Source organism: Dendronephthya gigantea, unplaced genomic scaffold (genome assembly GCF_004324835.1).
Source record: "Dendronephthya gigantea isolate DGI-Jeju-01 unplaced genomic scaffold, DenGig_1.0 000000F, whole genome shotgun sequence".
Lineage (NCBI taxonomy): Eukaryota > Metazoa > Cnidaria > Anthozoa > Malacalcyonacea > Nephtheidae > Dendronephthya > Dendronephthya gigantea.
In genome coordinates, this window is record NW_021163010.1 from 2,409,610 (window position 1) to 2,431,685 (window position 22,076).

The 22,076-nt window shown below is 35.7% G+C and overlaps 2 protein-coding genes across 4 annotated transcripts in view; both read left to right on the forward strand.

Moving 5' to 3' along the window:
* The first annotated feature begins 203 nt into the window (after positions 1-203).
* LOC114522917 (integrin beta-2-like) overlaps positions 204-22,076 on the forward strand; it is a 35,566-nt gene continuing 13,693 nt past the window's right edge. Inside the window, exons 1-3 of one of the 3 annotated variants that reach the window (XM_028543718.1) lie at positions 204-284; positions 3,667-3,743; positions 5,170-5,246. In XM_028543718.1, coding sequence (XP_028399519.1) covers positions 3,683-3,743; positions 5,170-5,246 — 138 coding nt within the window. In that variant the 5' untranslated portion in view covers positions 204-284; positions 3,667-3,682. Of the gene's footprint in view, positions 285-1,407; positions 1,506-3,666; positions 3,744-5,169; positions 5,247-21,597; positions 21,764-22,076 lie in introns of those variants that run through there. The other 2 variants (XM_028543726.1, XM_028543703.1) reach the window with 2 other exon arrangements.
* LOC114523013 (integrin beta pat-3-like) lies at positions 7,169-21,763 on the forward strand. Its single transcript, XM_028543821.1, has 19 exons — positions 7,169-7,236; positions 8,094-8,183; positions 9,529-9,615; positions 9,850-9,939; positions 10,665-10,769; positions 10,894-10,989; positions 14,049-14,131; positions 15,699-15,750; positions 16,048-16,100; positions 16,570-16,648; positions 16,942-17,021; positions 17,417-17,561; positions 17,676-17,760; positions 18,041-18,153; positions 18,414-18,512; positions 19,052-19,187; positions 19,820-19,927; positions 20,312-20,421; positions 20,593-21,763. The coding sequence occupies exons 1-19, from the start codon at positions 7,222-7,224 to the stop codon at positions 20,662-20,664; spliced, it is 1,698 nt and encodes a 565-aa protein (XP_028399622.1). The 5' UTR covers positions 7,169-7,221; the 3' UTR covers positions 20,665-21,763.

Below are 22,076 nucleotides of genomic sequence, written 5' to 3' on the forward strand. Positions count from 1 at the left end.
AATTATGTAACAACTTAGAAGGTTTTCAACTTTTTATACGTGCATGCGTGTACGCGTACGTGCAAAAAACGCGACAGTGGAAAGCATTCCCTTCTCTGGAGAGGGAAGGGAGGGGAATCTCTAGCCTGAAGTACTTCCATGCAGGAAACGTTCCTCTCCGGCCTTTGTAGAATTGCTTGCCTTATTTTGGCCTAGTGAGTGAACATCGAATCTTTAAGCAATCTTCAAACAAGGAATTTGTATTGTGAAAATCATTGGCTAGAGCTATCTGTACGAAATAATACGTAAGTACATTCATACGAGATATAGGTGCATATTTAAATAGCTACAAAATGACCGAATGTGTATTATATTCTCAAAAAGACTCCATATTATTGAAAGAATTTTTACTGAGATCGACGGGATTATGATCGAATTTGGCTATATGTTCTAAGTCTAAGAGTTCTTTAATGTTTTCGTTTTGATTCTTTAACGAAATAATTTCAGCTTTCATGTATGCTCAATATCAGGACAAGACCGGTTGTTTTTATAACAATGTTTTCGAGTTTATGCACCACTGCCTATATCTCACTTGCTCTCGAATAAATTGACTTCCTTTTTGCACACCAAGTAACGAGTAGTTGCTCGCACTCGTTCGTAAACCAATTCGAGCAGCTACTCGTTACTTGCTATGCTTTGGGCAGTGGTGCAAAAACTCGAAAAATTGTTATAGAAACAATTCTTGGTCTTGCCCTGATATTGAGCATACATGAAAGCTGAAATTATTTCGCTAAGGAATCAAAACGAAAACATCAAAGAACTCTTAGACTTAGAACATATATAGCTAAATTCCGTGGGCCTAGCCTTGTCAAACATGTGCAACATGGAAATTGCAAACGAATAAACTAATCGCCTATCTTCAATCATTTTGACCCCCTCGCTAATGAACAGACTGAATATCGTTTATCAATCCATCGCCAAAGTTATAACAAATAGAAGAGTACCGCAACAATCAGAGACTAAAATGCATTGCATCTGGGACCTTCGATGCCCGTGAGAGGAAAATTAATCTGTGCCGTATAATGCGAGCGAAATCAAATCGCATCGGAACATTAGATTTCGAGCTGTGCACCACAACTCTTGGGAGACAAAACTGTGACATAGATAAATACGGTCACCAATACGGTCACATGCACTTTTCAAATACTAGTACATTTCGCGCCAAAACACACTTGCGACGGCGAAAAAAAATAAAAAACAAACAAACAAAACAAAACCGAGGTGAATTTTCAAGCCGTCGCTGACGCCGGAGTAGCCACTCCAGCTCCGGGTTCACTCGAATCCGGAGCCGGCTAAACCAGCTCCGTTTTCGCGGAGCCAGCTGAGTATCCTGTCATGTGACAAACAGACACAGACTCAGCGACAGACATGAATAGGAAGAAAGAAATCAAGAAATTTATATCATCGGCGACTCTGTTCTCAAGAATCTAAACGGCTACCGACTATCAAGTAAGGCAAAGGTTCAGGTACGTTCTTTTCCTGGCTGTACTGCATTACACATGAAAGATGAATGCCAAGCCGATATTGAGAAAAAATCCAGCAGAGATAATTATTCATGTTGGGACAAATAGTCTATGCGAAAATACCATGTCAGCAAGAAAGCGTGCTGATGAAATAATTAATATAACAATAGAGTTGATGTTCGCGGGCATGAATGCGTTTTTGGCCCGACTCTGAACTCATTTTATGCAATGGGTAAACATTTTAGTCATTGTTCTGACTGGCTTAGATCAGATGTTTTCAAGTAAAGTTAGAGACGGTTAACAAATATTTGGAACAAGAGAGCAAACAAAGAAAATGGCGATTTATGAATAATAGTAATAACGTAGTGGCTATCTTTAAACTGACCCGGAACGGGAAATAAAGGAACGGGGAAGCGAGAACGACACGGAACGAGAATCTCCGGAGATCTTTAGAATCCGTAAGGCGTCACGGGAATCTCCGGAATCTTTAAAACATGGAATTGCGAGAACTCCGGAGAACCTCGAACAGGGCCGTCGCTAGGGGGGACGTGACATCCTCTGTAAACTATATAGTTGTCGGCAAATGAACGATTTTTAAACCTCACATGACCTTTCGTTACTGTTTAGTTTTTTGACATTGTAACTAGTTTAAGCCCAGCATTTTTTATTGAATCCTAGCGTTTTCATCAATATACATGTAAAATAAAGATGTCGAATAGGTTTAATTACGCGTAATAATGTAGTCAATTTAGAAAAACCACACCCATTTATCACGCCCATTTTGTCGGCAAATTCGATACTCACCCCCCCCCCCTCAAATAAATCGACCTCAACATAGTTAATGAGTTATATTGTAGTTTTATCTGGTCTCCAAACCATGTATATTCTATTAGCTTTGCACAAACTGACAAACTGCACAGAGGAAGAATACATATGTATATGGTTTAGTTTCTGCAAACGGTAATGCGGATGATAACTTCCGAACGATCACGAATTTCGTACTACGTACGTGACATTCTTACTATCTATCTTAGACTGACGATGATTGCTAAATTCGCTTGGCTAAATTTTCCGCACTTTTAACAATATTTCGCAGCCAAACTTGGCAATTTCACTAAATTTATTATTACTTTTCGGCAATTTTCTTCCTGTCGCCTAAATCAAAAGTTAGTCTATTATGCAAGTGGTCCATTATGGGCTGTTTATTTGCAGCCGTATTAAAAGTGCCTCTTTTAATAGACTTGTGGATATGTGCTGTAAATTGTGTTGCATATCAAACGCTAGTTTCCGTTTTATGATGTCATAACGAATACAAATGAAAATAACTCGTTAGTAAATTAATTACGTGCGATCATATAGCATTGTTCAATTCTGTGTTATAAAGTATCCTTTGCAAATATTGCAATTGAATCTATGTATAAATATCTCATTTCTTCGTGGTCGTTATATATTTGTTTTTATTATATGAACATGAGTGTTATATAGAGATTTACGCCTCCGAAAAAAACACACGTAAAAATATACGATATCATTTTCGCAAGCCAATCAAAAACCGCGTAGGAAATATGTTTGACCAATCAAAAAATCTTTCTAGCTCACAGTTTCAGATTATAACTATAAGCGCATTTTACTGAACATTGTTATTTTAAACGTGTGCCCTTGAAGACATATTTGTTTTTGAGTTACTAAGAATTGTCGATTGCTTATAATTTGTTCAAAGACTTCATATAATAAACCGAATTTACTCTAATTTAGAAACATGGTTTAATTTGGTAGTTGTCCATACCCATCTTTTATATACTGTAGTAGGAAATCTTAATATACAAAACATAGTATAGTTTGCAACTTACATGTTGAAGAGAATATCAATATAATAAATTTTGAGTGTTGTAAGTGTTTTAGGTTTTCAATTTTTTCTTTTTTTGGCTTTTGTTTCAACTCTTTCACACTTAATAGTGACCAATACAACACACAGGCTAGGTAGGTGACCTCCTGGTGACATCAAAGTATAGTACACCTAGCGTTAATTATTCTAGAAATGACCTTCAGATCTTCCTTTAAATGGATAAAAATTGTTCTACCCTAGTGTATGGTACAGTAAATACTGACTAGTTGCGATTGTTATCATAGTTACTGTATGGTATTTTTTGTTTTGTATTTTTAGAACAAATAAATTGGAAATGAAGTCTCTTCTATTCCTAATAATTTTGCAGACATCTCGCATAATATATGCACAATCAGGTTTGTTCCTAGAAACTAATAGATTCAGTGTTAATATTGATGTATAAATAGTAACAATTATAAAATTGTGGGTAAAGTTACAAACTTCATAACTAATTCACATTTCATGATCACAGTTGATTTTGGAACCTATCAACACCATACCTAAATTTACATCTGGGGCCGGTTGTTTCAAGCCCGTTTAGCTTAAACGGTGGTTAAGTTCAAAATAAAAAGCAAGACTAGTCTATCGTTTTACTCAACAAGCAAACAAAGATACTGTTTACAAATACATACTTAAATGTATAATATTCAATAATATTCACCCATTCAAAACAGATGTAAGGGTGTAATTTAATTTTGACTTATCCACCGTACCGTTTAAGCTAAACGTGCTTGACACAACCGGCCCCAGAGGCCAGAACTGATAAGATCATAGGTGCGCAGAGATTTTTCGTTCTCGTGGCACTCGCGCGTGTGCTTGAGTCTCGGTCTATTATGACCGAGTAGACTATAATAAAGTAGACCGAGTGGAACACAAATATTGTTTTTTACACAATAAGCCTCGTTTACATGTTGTGCGAAGGCGCGGTCACTAAGTTTCGCAATTGGTCTATATCATAATAATAGACCGAGTAGACTCGCGTACACGCGCGAGCGCTACGAGAAGCGAAAACTTTTTAGGGCTGCCTATGATAACATGCTGCCCCCTAACTCTATTTGTAAATGCTGAATCCCCCCCAAAATACCCTACAAGCCAAAAATCGGTTTTGAGATCGTTCTGAAATTCAAATTTATTGCTCAACAACTATATATAGCTTATGCTTCGCGATCACTGACGTCACTGAACTCACAGCGCAACTGGACTAAGTTGTATTATTTCAAATAGTATTTTTATTGAGATTCCTATTGTCTTATAAGTTCTTTCAAAAAAACGTGATTTCACCGGCATGGTACGACAAACTCTGCTGTACAAAATCACAATTTTTGCCTATACGATGAGCTGCATGTAAATGTTATGAAAATGTCGGGTGACGATCATAGTATAAAAGCGACTTCAACACTTCATTGAAACACAACCAAAAGAAAATTTTCTTCTTTCCAAACTTTGTTGGAAATACTGTTTTCATAAACTGAGCATATAGCTTTCCTATTTTAATCCTCCACAAAAAACTAGAACTCCGCGTTTGGCTTTGATTTCCAGTAAAATATACAAACCGGCAATTATGAAACCCTTAAGTCACAGCCAAAGGTAAAAAGTCGCTAAGCACAACACTTTTTCATATCCAGTCATAAAAATATGCTCGCTGCATGTAAAAGTCACATATTTCATTAGAACTCATTAAACCTAAAGAAACATGATTTTTTGTAATACCGTGTCAGGGTCGACTGTAGCCTCCAGCAAATGACGTAATGTGAAGTGTGGACAATACAATATACTTTTTAGGAAACTGCGGGCAAATTGTAGATAATACGTGTTCATCGTGCTTACAAATACCTGGATGTGCGTGGTGTAAGTCAGTGGTAGGTGTATTATTTAATTTATGCAAGCATGGTACTTCAGTCATATACCTACTGTTTTACTGTACAAAATAGCATGGTTCTTACTTCTTACAACCTAAAATACCACTGTACAATTGTTAAAGCTCAAATCTTATTCTTGTATAAAGTTTTCTCTTGTATTAATACTAAATTAAATTGCATGCTGGTTGCAATAAAAAATTTATTGTTATGGCCCGTTTTTATTGCCATCTTAGAACTATACAAGTGTGCGGTGCAACACTGAAGAAGAACATACGAGGTTACAATGTAATATGACAGTTACTGGTAACCCAGATCCTAAACCAACGGTGAGCTAACGAATTATGGCTTTTGCTAATTTTGTGTTGCATAGTTGTAAAAAAATATAATGTAAAAGTTAGTAAGAGTGTGTGTTTTTGTGATGAAAACTTCACTAAGTATGTGGCTGCGTGATTTTTTACTTTGAGAGTAACCACGACCATAATCTCATCTAATCTGATCCACTAACCGGACCACGGAGTCATACTGGTGTGAGAATTGATATTTCAAAAAAATTCTATAGGACATTAACATCGGTATCGATCAATAATATATATGATCGTGGTTTTATTCCAACTATACAGTCAAGTATGTGGTTCCTCTCAGAGTAACGTCACACAAATAATTCGTGGACGTTCAAAACACCACAGAGGAGAGATTGATATCTCTTCTCTGTGAAAACACCAAAACAATCAACGTCGTTTTTAAGTTCTGCAGAGTGTTTTAAACCATGCATAGACATAATAAGTCCTTTTTTTGTAGCTTATCGAAAAGCCACTTGATGATAGAAATCAGATAACCCCGAGAAAAGTTTTATCGAGAGTGCGTGTTGGTAGGTAATATCATTTCAGCATTATACCATAGATATGAAAAAACCCGAATATCGAATATGAATTTTTCAGAAGCTAAATTTTGACTGCCACTCTTGGTACTCCAGATCCATTGTTCTCGAATCTCGACCTTGTGAACTCTAATAACACTTTTAGAGTTCATTGGTTTGGCTATATAGATGGGTCCCTGGTCTATATATATACTATATATCGAGTGAAAGTCTTAAATTGTTTGTAAAAGTGAGAAAAGTAATGTATTCCTGTATAAAAACATAACATGGCCGCCATCTTGAAGCTTGCATGTGGTTTGTTTTAGCGACTGTTTACATGAGGCCGGTTTTCGCCATATTCATGCATCCACAAATAAATTTTTAAGAATGGGACAAATTACAGCAATCCACATCAATATACACTTCCTACAAGAGACAATCATGAAACCGCATGGAATATGCGATTTTGAACAGCTGGATGGAGTATAGGATTTGAAGAAAAAAGAACTTAAAAGTTAAAAGCAAAGCGAAATCCCAACAACATTTACAATGTTCATGCAGTAATTTGTTTTTAGGCGAACCTTTGAAACTCAAGATCGACGTTCAACCTTCTGCAAACTATCCTCTTGATTTTTATATTTTGATGGATTTATCTGCGTCTATGGCAGACGATTTAGCCAGTCTCAAAAGGCTGACCCGGAATATTTGTACGTATACACTTATTTTTTTTGCAAAACAAGGAATAAACAGTAATTCAGTTCTTTTGACTTATAGGGCCGAGATTTTATCCTTGTCATAAGTACTTTTGGTTTAAGTACGGGGAATGTTTTTTTCTTTTTCTTCAGCAATGAAGTTGAATGAACTTACAAGCAGGCACCGATTAGGATTTGGTTCATTTGTTGACAAAACAGTAGCTCCATATATGAGACATGAACGGCAAGTGTTAATAGACCAAATATATAGATTATGCCTTTGCGCGCGAAACATGTACGTCAGTGTATTTGAATAATTAAACATATAGATTTAAACTTTTTTAGGGTTGGTAAACCGTTCATGAGTGGAAATGTTGCAAAAGACATCCCATATGATTATAAACATGTACAGTCCTTCACTGATGATATGGATAAATTTAGCGTAAGTTTCAATGTTCCGACTATATATAATTATACTATTTGTGTAACGTTAACTTTAGCGTTCAGTTTTACCTAAAATTTTGTATTTTCTGTATTTTCTTAAAATGCCACTTCCACAAATAGCAAATAAGTCAGAAGAATTCCGACGGGAGAATGTTCTCATTTGATTCAGACTTTGTCTTGCAATTTTTCTTGCAACTTGCAATGCAATTCTTCTCAGTGTCACTGTGACTCTTCTTTTGGGAGATTGGCAACTACCAAATTTTTGCCTTTATTAAAATACATGGCGTTTTTTCTTATACTTACATTTTGAAGCCTCTTCACTAATTTACATCTCTTAAAAGTAGAATTGCATTGCAAGTTGCAAGAAAAATTGCAAGACAAAGTCTGAATCAAATGAGAACATTAATTAATCAGATATACAAGTGTTCAAGGTGAAATATTCTTAAAATTTCAGTTTTTCTTTGTCCTCGCCCATTTGACAGTGATTGCATGATGCTCAAAACAACCGACAACCGCTATTATTGCGGCGTATAATCGCCAAAAATCCTGGAAAATTTCTATAATAATCTATAAGCTATAAACATACCTATATATATTTTGATGTCCTCCCTTCTTAAGGCCGGCCTCCACTTGCACGTACTATCAGTGCCTCGAAACTGGTCGCTAAGCCGGCTGTCGCGGCAAATTTTTTGTACGCATGACAGTAGAACTGTAAAGTGTAATCTACTGTCAAGGCGGGCCATAGGCGGCCGTCACCGCACATGAAAGTGGAGGGCTTAAGGGGACGGTTTTCGACTTTCCTCGTAATATGAAATTATTTCATTATTTATTATATAATTAGATGTATTTTTTTAGAAAAAGATCTTTGAACAAATAAGCTCCGGTAATCGTGATGCCTCAGAAGGGACTTTTGATGCTCTGATGCAAGTTGCAGCCTGCGAGACGGTTTGTTAATCTGAAATGAATAATAAATAAAAAAGAAATAAAGAGAAATATTTAATACCACAAAAATTATACCGTATTTAACCGTTCTGGGCCATGCAGCAATGGCGCTGACGTTCCACCGTGTTGATTATTCAAGGTGCAATGATGACCAATTTGTTAAGTGATAAATAGGATTTTGGTATGCAGTGATAAAATTTCGGCCTTAGAATATCCCCTGTTAAATAAAAGCTATTTTATATATTGACATTATATACGGCTGTATGACTGATGCACGCGAGTTCAGTGACTAGAACTATGCTAGAACAAACATTGAAACTATGGATCAATTAATATATTCACATCATTGGATAAAATGGCGTAGCTAGCACGATAATTGGGCGGCCCAAATTCATGTATTCATTTTGTTGGTGACTAATTTCTTTTGAAATCGATCGTCTTTACAGCCTGTTAAGTGTTAACATGAATATATCAATACTGATTGGATCATTAACATTAGCAAACTGTTATCTTCTGTTGTCGGCTTATCGCCTATGATAACGAACTGAATTTTATTCGCCTGTTCACAGAATAGACATACAGGGTCTCAAAAGAAACGAAAACTATTCAAATCATTCATTGTTAAAATTTGAATGCCGTGTTCACGAATTTTAGCTCGTGGGGATTTAATGCAACTTATAAAATACGAAATGCTTTGTGTTGCTAGAGAAAGGGGACATGTCGAAGGTCATGGTGCTTGAGATGCACATTTAAATATTAATATCCATATTTGTAAATTGTAAATATTGTTAATAAATATCATTTTTGCGTGCAAGCAAATTTTACTGCATCATATGCATGCATGAAAATGCTTATGGCAAACATTTACACACCTGTGGGTCCCAACAGAGTGTTTAGGCATTCAAACTCTAACAATTACATTGTTATGCGTGATTTCAAAGGTTTTCGTTTTTTTTGAGACACCCTGTACAGGGTGAGTCAGAAAAAAGTCCCCTCTATTGAAATCAAGCCTTTGTTAGAATCTGATTGCCTTAATATTATGATAAACCCAATTGAAAGCAAGACGCTTTATTTGAATGCCTCAACCTAATAACTATGCTATTTACACACTACTGCGTTGATCATGCATTCAAATCAACAAAGGCTTCATTTCAATAGGGGGGACTTTTTTTTGACTCACCCTGTATATTGACAGTATAATGTCCGTTGTGTGACATGAAAGTGGTGACATGAAACTAAAAGTAGCGAAAGTATTATTTTAGGATAAATGTAATAAAATCAAATTTATATAATAAGACAATACTTTTATCTCAAAAATACAGGAACCTTTATTTTATTACAATTTCAGGAGTTAGGATGGAACTCAAAGGATACGACACGTCGGATGGTGCTTATTGCAACAGATGCCCCGTTTCATATGGCTGGGGAAGGCAGGGTAGGGTTGATAATATTTCGAAAAACTATAGAATTTCTTGTTTCTTGTAAAACGCTTGAGTATAGTTGAGTAGAACAATTAATTCATCTGAATAGTATTTAAAACCATTTGAATAGTACAATTAATTAATTTCAATAGTAGAATCAATCCATGTGAGTAGAATAAACTGGACCATTATTCTATCTGAATATAAGTAAAGTTCCATGCGCTTATTTTTCACTTCCTAATTTATAGTTTGGTGGTATTTTGAGTCCAAATGATGCAAAGTGTTCGCTCACCCCAGAAAAGAACGGTGTTCGATATTATGCCAAGGCTTTGGAGATGGTAAGGTTTGCGTCCGCGTTTTCCAGCCATATTCTGGTATCATTTAAGCCCACATGAACCTTCAAAAACTCGCCATATGTTAGTTATTTGAATTTGCATTACATTTTTACGCGCTCCACGCTGTTCCCCTATATTATATGTAACTCGCTAAGCTATATACGTAACGCTGTTCCCTTAAATTACGTAACTCGCTAAATTACGTAACGCTGTTTCCCAAAATGACATTACCCATTTCATGCGCAGTTGTTTCACGCTGCTCCCAGGTTATATTGGAACATATAGGAAGATAATATAACATTCAACCATGATATTATAAATATTTACCCAATTAGTATGTGAATTGCGTGAATATAAACGAACTCAAGTCTATACAACAGACAATCACCATCGTTCAACTGTCCAGATATTTCCAGAATTTACTTGCTTTTATGGTTGAATAATCTAAATACGTTAAGCCTTTATTAAATATATTTTTCGTTTAAACTGCCTAATATTTTCTGCGGTACAAATTGCGCTATATAGGCACTAATTAGTATTAATTTTAGTACTAATTAGTACTAAAAGCATTAATGCTTTTCTACCTTTCATATGGAATAGATTTCGTAAAAATTAATATCTACCACGGAAATTCGTGAACCCGACAACAAACATATATGCCTCAATTATTCATTGCATGTGAGAGGAAAATTCACCTGCTGTAGTTTTCATTTTTTAACCTGTCCTAGGACTATCCGACATTGGATCAAATATATCAGAGACTGGTAAAATCAGCGATTCAGCCAATATTCGCTGTTTATGCCACGGATACATTTACTCCTCAAACGTACGGGGTAAGATTGTTTAGCGTGGATATTATATTTCGTATGAAGGTATCCGCCTTAACTGCTCTGTAGCTCTGTGATGTTATATATATATTTAATTATTTTGTAATCTATAATTATTTTAAAACCTTAGGCTGTCGTAGATAATTGGAAAGGTATACAAGCTGAATTAGGAAAGTTGGTTGATGACTCAAGTAACATCATCGAACTCATTGAAAAAAGCTACAATGTGAGTGTTTTAGCTCTTGATTTATTTACATGCATTGATTTATAACGTCAATTTCATGCACAGACGTTGTTTCCAATTGGGCGAAATCAGACACAATCCAATGGAGATTTTTCGTAATATTTTATAAATTCTAAATTGATTGGATTCTGATTAGATTACAGTTAAACTATTATAGAAACAACCTTAATCAGTTCACAGTACCTGAAGAGAAGATCTCAACTGATTGTCAAACTCACACAAATTCTGCTATCGTTCTCTCGCACGCTTGTCTCACAATGAATCTGATATGCTTCTGTTCTCTGATTGCACTAACACCTAATCACTACTGAATTCAATCACTTCTCATGCAAATCAAATAGGATCATGCTAAATTAATTTAAACTGCGAAATGATTAATAACCAAAATAATCTAATAATAATAGCTGAAATGGTCAAACCATATGTAAACTGTCCGATCCAGACGTACCAGAAAATCAATTGACATGCATGCAAGATTTCAGTCCAGACTTGGGAGTGCGGACTTGGGATTTCAGTCCAGACTAGGTCTCGCGCACGTCGCCGTCATTGTTGTCCGCAATTTCCCTAGCTAGCCAGTCGAAGATATTTCTTGCCAAAAAAATTTTGTTCCGCTTTCTGGCCAGTATAATAAAAAATCTGAGTGGCTTTTCTTGTCTTTATTCTATTCCGAGAGTGAAGCCTTCGACATATCACTAATTGATATATGGATTAAAATTCACAAAAATAGTAACTCCGAATAAAGTAAGCATTTTCATTCAACGTTTCGACTTTATTTAATCATCATCATTCCTGATGATGACTGTAACGACTGAGAAACCTGCACAGCGTCTGTTATGAGCATTAAAGCGGGTTTCCGAAAGAATTTGTTTCATGAAAAACGGTCATCGAGACCTAAAACTGGAAAAGGAATTCCCGCCCGGAGATTAGCAATTACACCCGGGTATGTGACAGAACATCCAAATTCAAAGTTGCCCATAAAAATCCTATGTCATGGACCTTGGACGTTCAATGGTCATGGTACTTGTTGGAATATTGAACATATAATGATAGCGATGTCAACAGAATCAATATACGGCTTTACCTCGAAAGCTTGGATTTATACGGACATGTCGATGGATCGGCTGTTAGTCCTGCAGAAGATTCTGCTGAAACGGTGAAACAAGCTTTTCGAACTGGGGCAAAGAAAGCATGAACTAATAACTGTCTGGCTATATATATTGAGCCTGAATAACAGATTCACGTTAGAGACACTACTACTGCCAAAGAAGCCTGGGATGCGCTGAAGACCCAATTCGCACGAGAATCAATTCTACGGAAAGTAAGATTGCGACAACAGTATTATACTTGTAAATTTCAAAGTGGTGGGAAAATGTTAGAGCACATTAACCACATGAGATCACTCCATGATCAACTGAGAGAAATGGGCGTCAATGTTGATGACAAGGAACTGGCAATGACGTTACTTGGAAGTCTTCCTGATGAGTATAAACCGTTAATTACAGCCTTAGACGCTGTTGGGCAGTTGGGAAAGATAATTTATTTTTTGAGGAAGTAAAAGGAATACTCCTAAATGATGTAGACCGGATGTCTGATGCCAAGAAGATGGAGGATACCTTTTCTGTGCAACGCAAAAGATGGTCTCCACATGAAAATCCCGAGAAAGGTGATGGAAAATTTAATGGTATCTGTCATTATTGTCAAAAAAAAAGGACATATGGCCAAGAACTGTCGAAAAAGAATTGCAAAGAGCAACTCAAATAGCAAGAACAAGTCGCCTAATGTTGTAAACAAGGAAGAGCAAGAAGATCACAAAGATGCTCACAAAGTCACTGATCAAGAAGCATTATTTATCTCTAATCATGCATGGTAACAATTCTGGGTGGATTATAGATTCTGGTGCAACACAGCATATGTCGTATGAAAGGCATCGTTTGAGAAATTATGTTGAATTTAAACGACCATGTAAAGTGAATCTTGGGGACAATCTTGGGGAGATGGACATGTGTCCATCTTTCAACTATGTCTATGCCTATGGTCCAGAAATGTTTTCGTTCTTGTGACGCTCGCGCGTGTACGCGAGTCTACTCGGTCTATATGCCAAGGTTGGCAAGTTTTTTTTTACTAAAATATACCACAACGTTTGCTAAGGCGTGAATATCTTTCAAAATTACAAATAAAAATAAAAAATTGCATCGGTTTAATTAAACGCCGGTAATTTGACTACAAGTTTTAACTCTCCTGAAGTTTTAACTTCCAACGTTAATTTTAAGGAAACTAAAAAGCAAATGTTTTTCAAGATTTTGACAAAATTTTATCGAAACTATCCTGGGGTCATCTACCCTGTGGTGTCGTCATCTTTTTGAATTGAAAATAAAAAGCTTAAATTTCCAACTGAAAGAACGACAGCCAATCAGTCATAATAATAGACCTGGTAGACTCGCGTATTTTGTTTACTTCGTGTTTGCATGCTGTACTGAGAATACATTTTATTTTTATAAGTATCAAGTATGAACTTGGTATGTCGTTTTGCGAAGACCTAACCGACTATTTAAGGCTTTACATCATCGTTTATTATAAACTTCAAAAATAATTCCTGAAAGTATAATTCGGATTTTTTATATAACAAATGTCACTTTAATTTTAAAGCTTTTATATAGTCGGCTGCAATCTCTGATTAAATCGAAAAACAGCATTCGAAGTTTAATGCTTGAGGATTTAAAGTATTTGTGCTGTTTTGATGTTTTGAAGGTTTAGCTATAGTGAGGTATTAGCTGTGAAAGTCTATAAAGTGCATGCAACATAGCCAATGCAGCAGGAAAATTGGTAATTCTACTTCACCTTTACGACCGTGCTTGTTTCCGAAAAATTTGAAACATCAGGTATCGGCTTTTGTCATTTCATAATCGTGATTAGGTCTGGCTGGCTCAGGAAATATTTTGATTCGTTTGAATAGCGAGGGTTACTGCATGCATGTATTTCCAGTAAATATGATGATGTACTTTATATCTAATGTTTATGAAGACTTTTTTACTGTACTTCAGAGAGAGACTTCCACAGTTAGGCTGAATACTGTGCTGGCTAATCCTGAAGGTGTCCAGGTTACAGTAACAGGGAACGAGTGTGGGTAAGTGCATGTATTTAGCTCTTTATTGGCACGGCATGGCTAAAATTGGTACCCGCATGCATGTACACAATTTTATTAACGTTCAGGCCACCAATACAAAGACAGGGCACGAATAAAATTGGTACGTGTACCCATTTTAACTGTGCCGTAACAATAAATCGAGGGTAGTGTAAAAGACGCTATATACAGGATGTATAAAAAAATTAGACAATTGTTGAAATGTCCATATAAAACTGAAAATCTTGTAAAATGTCTGAAGAACTTGAGTTGATATAGGTATTTTAGGGTCTCTTGACCACTTCAACACTGAGATTGAATGAAAAATTTTGTATCGAGATATAGGAAGGGTTATTTTCAAACACCACATAAAACAAGTATTGCCGCACAAAAATGGATGGCCTCAATCTTGTTTCATTATCATAGGCTGAACGTTTCTGTCATGTTTCATGAACTATCAAAGTTCCAGAAAATTTGTCTTGAACTTGCACTTTTTTGCTATGTTTGGCCTTTCCTGCACAATTTTTGCAGCTCACAAATGATTTGTTACATAAGCAATTATGCACGGGCGTTGCACAAGTAAACAATGAAACATTGTGAAACAATGAACAATGCTTAATTGTCAGACACTTGACACTCGGAAGCGGTGAATAATGAATAGTAGTTCGTTGAAGTTAGTGTGAGAGGCAACACCACGAGCCGAAGGCACAGTTTTTAATACATTTCTATAAAAAGAAGAAGTTATTGTTGTGGTTCTAATCTGATATATGTTACTGGGCTATTCCCCGGGCCTACGGCCCCAACGATTCCCCTGAAAGACACAAAGAATAGGGGTCGTGTCAGATTGCACGCATGATTAATGTAAAGATTATGCGGGAAAGACCAAAGAAAGACCAAACATAGCTTTAGAGCTAGCATAACTTTGATTGTTTATAAAACATTAACCAAACTTTCAGCCTAAAGATGATAATGATTTAATATTAAAGTCGTTAATGTTTCAATTGCTTCTCGACTTAGGGATGCATGGAGTAAAAACACACAGGCAAAATTTGTGGGAGAATGGGGTCAATTTTTGTGCGCAATACTAATTGTTTTAGGCGGTGTTTGAAAATAGCCTTTCCTAAACGTCGGTACAAAATATTTCATTCTATTCCAGTGTTGAAGTGGTCAAGAGACCCTAAAATACCTATATCAACACACGTTTTTCAGACATTTTGCAAAATTTCAGTTTTCAATAATTTTCTAATTTTTTTTATACACCCTGTATTACAATAGATGACATTACCTTCCTCGTTTGAAGCTATTTTTTTAAGCAAATTTAGGAAGTGTCCGTATACAAATGTTTTCTTAAAGATTAACGTATCGAACTGTATCTCTCGTCACTTTACTTTGACCCTTTTCAAAAGTTGCTATGAAAAGGATCTAATAAGTTTTCAACAAATTTCTTTTGGTAATGAACTGAGGGCATTTTTAGAATATTAAAAAAAATAATATTAAAATTGTTAATACGAATGTTGTTCCATATTTCTGTACAATCTCATCAATCATATTATGATATTCGAATATTTAGTTCGGAAAGTCCTGACAAACACGTGTGCGAAAACGTCAAACCTGGAAAAAAAGTATGAGATTTTTCTCTTCTATATATAAATTATATCCTTTGTGGTTTGCACCCTGTATACCCCATACAAATTAGTTTGAACAGATATGCAAATCAAATATATAGTGGTTGATCGGAACTGATACAACCACTAGTGTTTGTAACTAATTTGCATTATTTATTCAAGTCTTATTTATTACAAATTCTTTTACAACACTCGCGGCCGTGTTGTAAACATTACTTATAGAATGGTTTAAAAATGAATTTGAAAAGTTTGGCGGTATCAATATTTATTTAATGTTTCGACTTGCTGTTTCAGGTATCTTTCGACGTTACGGTAACAGCTACCTCATGCAAAACTAACAAGACAAGGTAATATAACTCTCACTCAGGATAATATTGTACATCAGTCTATAGATGTACCTTGCTGTACTTTAAGAATCAGGCGCCAAACATTCACAATTTATTTAAAATGTCATCACATGAATGTTTTCATTGGCAATTGTGCATGCAATTGACGATAATTTTGACAATGTTTTAGCGACGACCCCTCTTTTTTGCGCCCTTAAAGCAGTACTTTGACGCTTCGCCAAATTCTCACCAGTCCTCTGCTCTGACGTCAAAATAGGTAATACGTTTGCTTTAAGAATTTTAAAACTGAAGAATTGGGTTTATTCGAGAGAATTGTCCCCATTTATGTTATTGCATTATTCTATTCCATTCATTATAAACCATTGAAAAATTTCACAGATATTCTGCCCAGGTTTTGATGTCTGTGTAACAAAAATTCCTAACGAAAAACAGAAGACATGCACGTCTATCAAATGTTTCCTCAATTTAGTTTTGAGCTGAGAGCGTCATCATTTGGAAGAGTGATAATTGAACTTGATATTATATGTAGCTGTGATTGCGAGAAAGAGGTTGGTTTAATTTTCCTGTAAATAACAGAGTATATTTCCAGCAAGTTCTGTAGGTCATGTAGGAAAGCATGCATGAAAATACCACTGGTAAATACCTATATGCAAATATTCAACTGTCGGATCCCCTGACATTTTGACGGTATACGACTATTAATACACAGACCTGTAAATCTTTTGCAAGAATTTCCCTTTCCAGGAGAATTCTAAGACAGTTTAAAGTCAACATTTTTATAAGTTATACGATCGTAGCAAACCGCTAGGCGATACGTAATGTTTTTCCTCAATACTTTTAGGCCGATATAAGTGGTAACGACTCCAGATGTAATGGTAATGGAAGCCTCGTGTGTGGTGGTTGCGAATGCAATGAAGGCTGGTTAGTATTAAACAACATTCTAAGCTCGCCCGTTTCACATTTTGAGAAACAACACTTAAACAATGTATACTATAGAGAATTTTTTTAACATTTGGACATTTGGATTTTCAACCGTGAGTTTTTGCATGTTTCTCGTTAACTAATGAGGCTTATACATGCATGAAATTGTGTTTACCATGTATAATATAGCATGCATACGTTTACCATGACGGAGGCGACTAATTTTTTTAGTACAAATTTTCAGTTGTTTACAAAAAGTATTTTAAAGTTTTCTTTTAGAAAAAAGTTCTAAACCCTATATATATAATCAATTATGTATTTATTCGGAATCGATCGATTAAATATTGTTTTGACAGAAAATTTTAATTAGAATAATTCCCCAATTCTCCTCGTAGGTCAGGAGCATTTTGTCAGTGCGATGCACAACAATTTCGAAATATCGACCAAGATAAATGCAAAATGACCAACGAAACTGGGAGTCTAGTATGTGATGGAAATGGAGTATGTGACTGTGGTGTGTGCAAATGTAATTTAATTCCGGTAAGTTATTCAAATGCAAATCGAAATGACAAAAGAAGCTATTATAAGTCTTCTATTATAAGTATATTCTCATGCAAAAATGCAGATACGTGAATGCAATGGCTTTTTATTCAGGATAAAACGGTAAAATACTATGGGCAATTCTGTCAATGTAGCGACTTCAATTGTGACAGGTCAAACAACATGCCATGTGGTGGACGTAAGTATTTCTAGGGTTTATTTTAACTCGCTATGTACAGAAATTTATAAATGGGGAAATATAGTTGCCTGTTTACTCTTTACCATACGTCTCTACCAATGAAAAAACTATTTCCGTTGTGTAAAAAAAATTGCTATTAAACTTCTCAGGTATATTCCGGCTGGAACAAGTGATTAGTGTAGTGTATTACAACGATACGTGCATTATTGTTAATGATCCAGGCAACGTGCATGGTCCAAGAAGAATAAAGTTACTGACTAAAATTTTTGTGTACTTTTAGCTGAACGAGGAGAATGTAAATGCGGCAAATGTCATTGTAAAGAAGGGTTCATTAACACTAATTGTGGTGACATTGATTGTTTTAAACGATTGCCTAACTGTCTCACTGTCGAGGTTTGTATTTTTGGCTTTATTTCCTTAATCTAGTATATATTTTTATAACTACTTGTTTTATAGTCTCCGTAAATAGTTATTCACCCGAACTATTATTAAAATAACTTCGCATCAAATGTGGTGTAACAACTGCCTATAAAATAGATAAATACGCTTCTCGGTGTTTGGCCGTTTCGACCTATAAGAGCCTTTGTCGGGAGAGTTAGTATGATGTAGCTATACGTAATATGCATTTTATCACCACGAAACCTCTTATCCAGGATGGAGTTCAAGTGAACTGTAGTGAACATGGTTCTTGTGAATGTGGTGTGTGCAAATGTGATCCTTTTTATCAGGGACGGCATTGTGATGAATGTCCGGTATGTATAACATTGTGTTTTAAAATTGTTCATAACCATCAACCTAAGAAAATCACGTGAAACGTGACAAAAATAGCAGTATAGACCTGGGGCCGGTTGTACGAAAGCCGGATAGCGCTATCCACCGGATAGCGAAATTTTCAGGCGTTGTAAAAATGCTTAAAAACCTACAAAACTACCGAGATGAACTTGCCAATTAAGAGAAATATACTTTAATTTATAAATGCTAAGGTTTAATCTGGGTTATACCGATCAACGGACAATTTTAAGAAGGTTGAAAAACTCGCTATCCGGTGGATAGCGCTATCCGGCTTTCGTACAACCGGCCCCTGTTGTGTAAACTGCATGCCCTTTGATGCCCGAATGATTAATGATTATATTATTCCCCATGCATGTTGTTGTTTGAAACTTATTATTTGAAACTCGATTTACTGTACTGTAGCTTGTTTATACCAGGATACAATGCTGTTGTAAAAGCAAGTTCGTATATTGCGGAAATTAGAGAACTTACTGCATGCTCTAATTTTGTTAAATTCTAGTCTTGTGCTGGTCGTTGCGGTGATTTTAAGACATGTGTCTTGTGTAAAGTATTTGGTGTTACCCCAAGTAATGCGACATTGTGTGAAAATTGCCCGCAAATTTTGAAAGTGAAAACTCTTGCAAAACGTAGAGAATGTAAGTATATAAAACAGCTGGGTTTTTTCATATTCTGTACCAAAAACATACTGTTTAAAAAACTTGAAAACATCCTTCATACTATAAGAGAAACAGAAAAAATGCTTTCTCATAATTTCAAATTTTAAGGAAAGATAGGAGGCCCTCTTTAACCGCGGAGGGTGTATGCAGTCGTTCAAGCATTAAATTTTATACGGCGAACGTGAAACACATACGGCAAAGCTGAATTTGCTGCTTTTCTAAATACATCGGAAATAGCCTATTGCTTTCTTACATTACTGCTCAACATCACAAGTTTTATGTAGAACGTTTGTAATTTAGCGAAATTGCCGCACACTTAAAGAGAGTGGAGTTAAAACACAAACTTTGCTAGCGGTTTGGCGTTTGCCGTAAACGTCAAACTAAAGGTCTCTAATTTCTTCATACTATTTACCATTAAATGTAATAACCAAGTAATGTAATAACCAAGGTTAACAGCGGGGAAACCGGTTTAGTGATGTTGGGTTGTGACGTCAGGCCAACCACGTGACCGAAGGGGACGAAGGTGTTGAATGATTCAAAAATAAGTAAGGTCAACGAAAGTGTTGTATTATTCAAAAATATGAACTAGATATTGTTTATATTTTCCCTAGTGAACTCTCCGGAGGAATGTCAAGAAACAGATGACGATGGGTGTACATATTACTATACTTATGAAAACAAACGAAACACAACCATCGTTCATGTCGTGGAAAGCAAAGGTTAGTAATATTATATTTCAGTTAAATCTGTGGTTAAATTATTGGTATATGGGTAAACTACATTAAGGCACGGCCGTGTGAATCGAAACTTCGTTGGAGAGATGATTAGTGTTTAAAAAGTTCTTCAGAGTATCAATCCCTATATATACCTACATATACATTGGCGTCAATCGAGCGTTAATTGGGGGGACCATATTCATACATTCAGAATTATGCCAGGTTGATTTCTATTGAAAGTAAAGTTGTTTTCAAAAGAAATTAGCCAGGCATAGCGGAATATATGAATATGGTCCCCCTCGATTAAACGTTCGATTGACACAAATGGCTACATATGCTTGATGTCAACACGACAGAATCCTTATTTCCGTTAGTTTGTATCATCAGATTGCCCTGAAGTTCCCGATGTTTTGCTGATCGTTCTTGCTGTTATTGGTGGTATTGTCGGTATTGGTATCATCCTCTTGATTCTCTGGAAAATTCTTACTGCTATGGTGGTACGTAGAATTCATTTTTAAAAGCAACCTCATACCCATGGTAGCTAAATCGAATATATATATATATATATATATATATATATATATATATATATATATATATATATATATATATATATATATATATATATATATATATTCTAATCTTTAGTGTTGTTTATATATTTTCAGGAGAAAAATCCTCTGTATCAACCAGACACCACTACTGTTCCGAACCCTATATTTGTCGGACAAAAAAGTTAACGAATTGTCTCTATCATAAAAAACGTGCTTTGCCAATTTCCCTGGCTGGATGTTTGGACGCATTGGTCAAAAGATTTGCAACAGGCTAGATTTTAATTCATATTTATTGGAAACAATTGTGTTGTGAATGAAAATAATTCATTCCTAAAGATATCATAGAAGAGATACGTTAGCATCTGAGACACTGAAATAGAAACAGGCTAATAACTTTCAATAGAACAGGTTTATAACTTTTAACAGGGCGGGACCGTGCTGAATTTGCCTGGTTCATGGGTGTTCACAAAGTAAAAACGGATATTCACAAAGTGAAAACAAAGAAAAGCGGACGAATTCGAGCGCTGTCCCAAATTTGTCCGGGGTAAAATCATATATAGGTTGTCGGGCAAAACAGAATCTATGAATATGCCCTCCCCCACCGCCAATTATCGCGCTAGTTTACCCCCATTGAAGTGACAGCTTAAGGCGAAATGGCGGAAGTGAAATGGCGGATGCGGAAGAGGGTTTACTATTTCATGCGTGTTCACTATTTTTCATGTAGCACACATCCCAAGAATGCGAACTTCGTTATCCAAAAAAATATCCCGACGTTGAATTTCTCAAGCTCTTCAAAAAGTTTGGTTTCGGTTTTTAATTTTGGCTATTTTACATCCATATTTAGAAGCCTGGTAAAATTAACCAGTGGGTTGCACTAATTTTCTCAGAAGACATTCCATTCCATGCAAGTTTTGCGCGTTTTACTCAAATTTACTCTTCCGCGTATTATTTCACTGTTTCGTCATGAATAATAACTATTTATGTAAATCGGGTACTCGTTTACACACCTGTGACGCATTTCCGCCAGTGGTTTCCTACACGTTTCCGCCTACAATCAGGAGAGGAAAGGGAGGGGAACTTTCTGCCTGATTTTAGGGTGCTATTTGTCAGCAACTGTTTGAATTCGATCGTTAAATAGCCTTACTCCCAAACATCTGGAAACCCTTGGTAGAATTGCTTGCCTTATTTCGGCTTTGTAAGTAAACATCGAGTCTTTAAGCAATCTTCAAACAAGGAATTTGTATTGTGAAAATCATTGGCTAGAGCTATCTGTACGAAATAATATGTAAGTATCGTAGTTTATTCATTTAGGGTTTAATACCAGTTGTAGGTGTGTATATTATTAATAAAATAGGTATAAAATGATGGAATGTATGTTATATTTTCAAAAAGACTCCATATTGAAAGAATTTTTATGATATCGACGGGGTTTTGTGTGAATTCAGCTGTTTGTTTGTAGTCGGCATGTGTTTTTCTAATCGATAGCGCCATGTAAGTGGTTATTCGTAATATTTGACAGCCGTATTAAAAGTGCCTCTTTTAATAGACTTAATGGATACGTGCTGTAAATTGTGTTACATATCAACCGCTAGATTCGG

Bases quoted from the DNA above. Each gene is read 5' to 3' on its own strand.
- LOC114523013 (XM_028543821.1), top strand. The intron at 14,132-15,698 runs GTAAGTGCATGT...TCGAATATTTAG, and splicing joins GTAACAGGGAACGAGTGTGG to TTCGGAAAGTCCTGACAAAC. The intron at 15,751-16,047 runs GTATGAGATTTT...TTGCTGTTTCAG, and splicing joins ACGTCAAACCTGGAAAAAAA to GTATCTTTCGACGTTACGGT.